The sequence below is a fragment of the Taurulus bubalis genome (assembly GCF_910589615.1).
Source record: "Taurulus bubalis genome assembly, chromosome: 9".
NCBI classification, from domain to species: domain Eukaryota; kingdom Metazoa; phylum Chordata; class Actinopteri; order Perciformes; family Cottidae; genus Taurulus; species Taurulus bubalis.
Window position 1 is genome coordinate 28336646 of NC_136597.1, and position 2500 is coordinate 28339145.

General features: G+C 51.5%; 1 protein-coding gene across 1 annotated transcript in view; it reads right to left on the reverse strand.

The window, feature by feature from the left end:
- The window catches only part of LOC306741200 (uncharacterized protein), a 10445-nt gene that overhangs the window by 7089 nt on the left and 856 nt on the right, over positions 1–2500 (reverse strand). The window contains exon 3 of the mRNA XM_079223451.1: positions 1690–1747. Coding sequence (XP_079079577.1) covers positions 1690–1747 — 58 coding nt within the window. The remainder of the gene's footprint in view (positions 1–1689; positions 1748–2500) is intronic.

Consider the following 2500-nt stretch of genomic DNA (forward strand, 5'->3'; position numbering starts at 1 on the left):
GGGACCACCGGGACACAGGGACACATGGACAACCGGGACACATGGACACAAGGACACATGGACCACTGGGACACAAGGACCACCGGGACACATGGACCACCGGGACACATGGACACAGGGACACAGGGACACAATGACCACCGGGACACATGGACACAGGGACAACCGGGACGCATGGACCACCGGGACACATGGACCACTGGGACACATGACCACATGGACCACATGGACACAGGGACACATGGACACATGGACCACCGGGACACATGGACACATGGACACAGGGACCACCGGGACACATGGACTACCGGGACACATGGACCACCGGGACACAGGGACACATGGACACAAGGACCACCGGGACACAAGGACCACCGGGACACATGGACCACCGGGCCACATGGACACAGGGACAACCGGGACACATGGACATAGGGACACATGGACCACATGGACACAGGGACAACCGGGACACATGGACACAGGGACCACCGGGACACATGGACCACAGGGACCACCGGGACACATGGACCACAGGGACACATGGACACAATGACCACCGGGACACATGGACAACCGGGACACATGGACACAAGGACACATGGACCACAGGGACACATGGACCACTGGGACACAAGGACCACATGGACCACAGGGACACAGGGACACATGGACACATGGACACATGGACCACCGGGACACATGGACACAGGGACACATGGACACATGGACACAGGGACCACCGGGACACATGGACCACCGGGACACATGGACACAGGGACACAGGACCACATGGACACAAGGACCACCGGGACACAAGGACCACCGGGACACAAGGACACAGGGACACATGGACCACCGGGCCACATGGACACAGGGACACATGGACACAGGGACAACCGGGACACAGGGACACAGGGACCACATGGACACAGGGACAACCGGGACACATGGACACATGGACCACCGGGACACAGGGACCACAGGGACACATGGACCACCGGGACACAGGGACCACAGGGACACATGGACCACCGGGACACAAGGACACATGGACCACAGGGACCACCGGGACACATGGACCACAGGGACACATGGACCACAGGGACCACCGGGACACATGGACCACCGGGACACAAGGACCACCGGGACACAAGGACACATGGACCACCGGGACACATGGACCACAGGGACACAAGGACCACCGGGACACAAGGACACATGGACCACCGGGACACATGGACCACAGGGACACAGGGACCACAGGGACACATGGACCACAGGGACCACCGGGACACATGGACCACAGGGACACAAGGACCACCGGGACACAAGGACACATGGACCACCGGGACACATGGACCACAGGGACACAGGGACCACCGGGACACATGGACCACAGGGACCACAGGGACACATGGACACAGGGACCACAGGGACACATGGACCACAGGGACCACAGGGACACATGGACCACAGGGACCACAGGGACACATGGACCACAGGGACCACAGGGACACATGGACCACAGGGACCACAGGGACACATGGACCACAGGGACCACAGGGACACATGGACCACAGGGACACATGGACCACAGGGACCACAGGGACACATGGACCACAGGGACACATGGACCACAGGGACCACAGGACCACCAGACAGCAGGATCTGTTCACGTTGACTTACGGCGCCCAGCGAAGCCTCCGGGACGCGACCGCCTCGCCGCCGCTTGCCGAGTTGAGGACTAAAGAAGAAAAAAAACACACGTTTTAACAGGAAGTCCACCGCTTGTTTCCTGGTGCTCAGGTCACGACAACATGTTGATTACATGTTGATTACATGTTGATAACATGTTGATTACATGTAATCAACATGTAATTAACATGTTGATAACATGTTATTAACATGTAATTACATGTTATCAACATGTTAATTACATGTTGATAACATGTTATTAACATGTAATCAACATGTAATTAACATGTTGATAACATGTTGTTAACATGTAATTACATGTTATCAACATGTTGATAACATGTAATTACATGTTAATAACATGTTAATAACATGTAATTACATGTTAATAACATGTTATCAACATGTTAATTACATGTTAATAACATGTTATCAACATGTTATCAACATGTTGACAACATGTTGATAACATGTTATCAACATGTTGATTACATGTAATTAACATGTTGATAACATGTTATCAACATGTTGATTACATGTTATTAACATGTAATCAACATGTTATCAACATGTTAATTACATGTATTCAACATGTTGATAACATGTAATCAACATGTCACGACAACATGTTGATTACATGTAATTAACATGTTGATAACATGTAACATGTGCTCTTGTCTTGTACCAACAACGAGCTTCTGGCTTCACACATTACAAAGTACACATAAAACTTCATTAATAAATACATGAGGAATGCTGCACTTCATGTAGAGGTTTATTTAGTTATCAGGTTACGATGCTC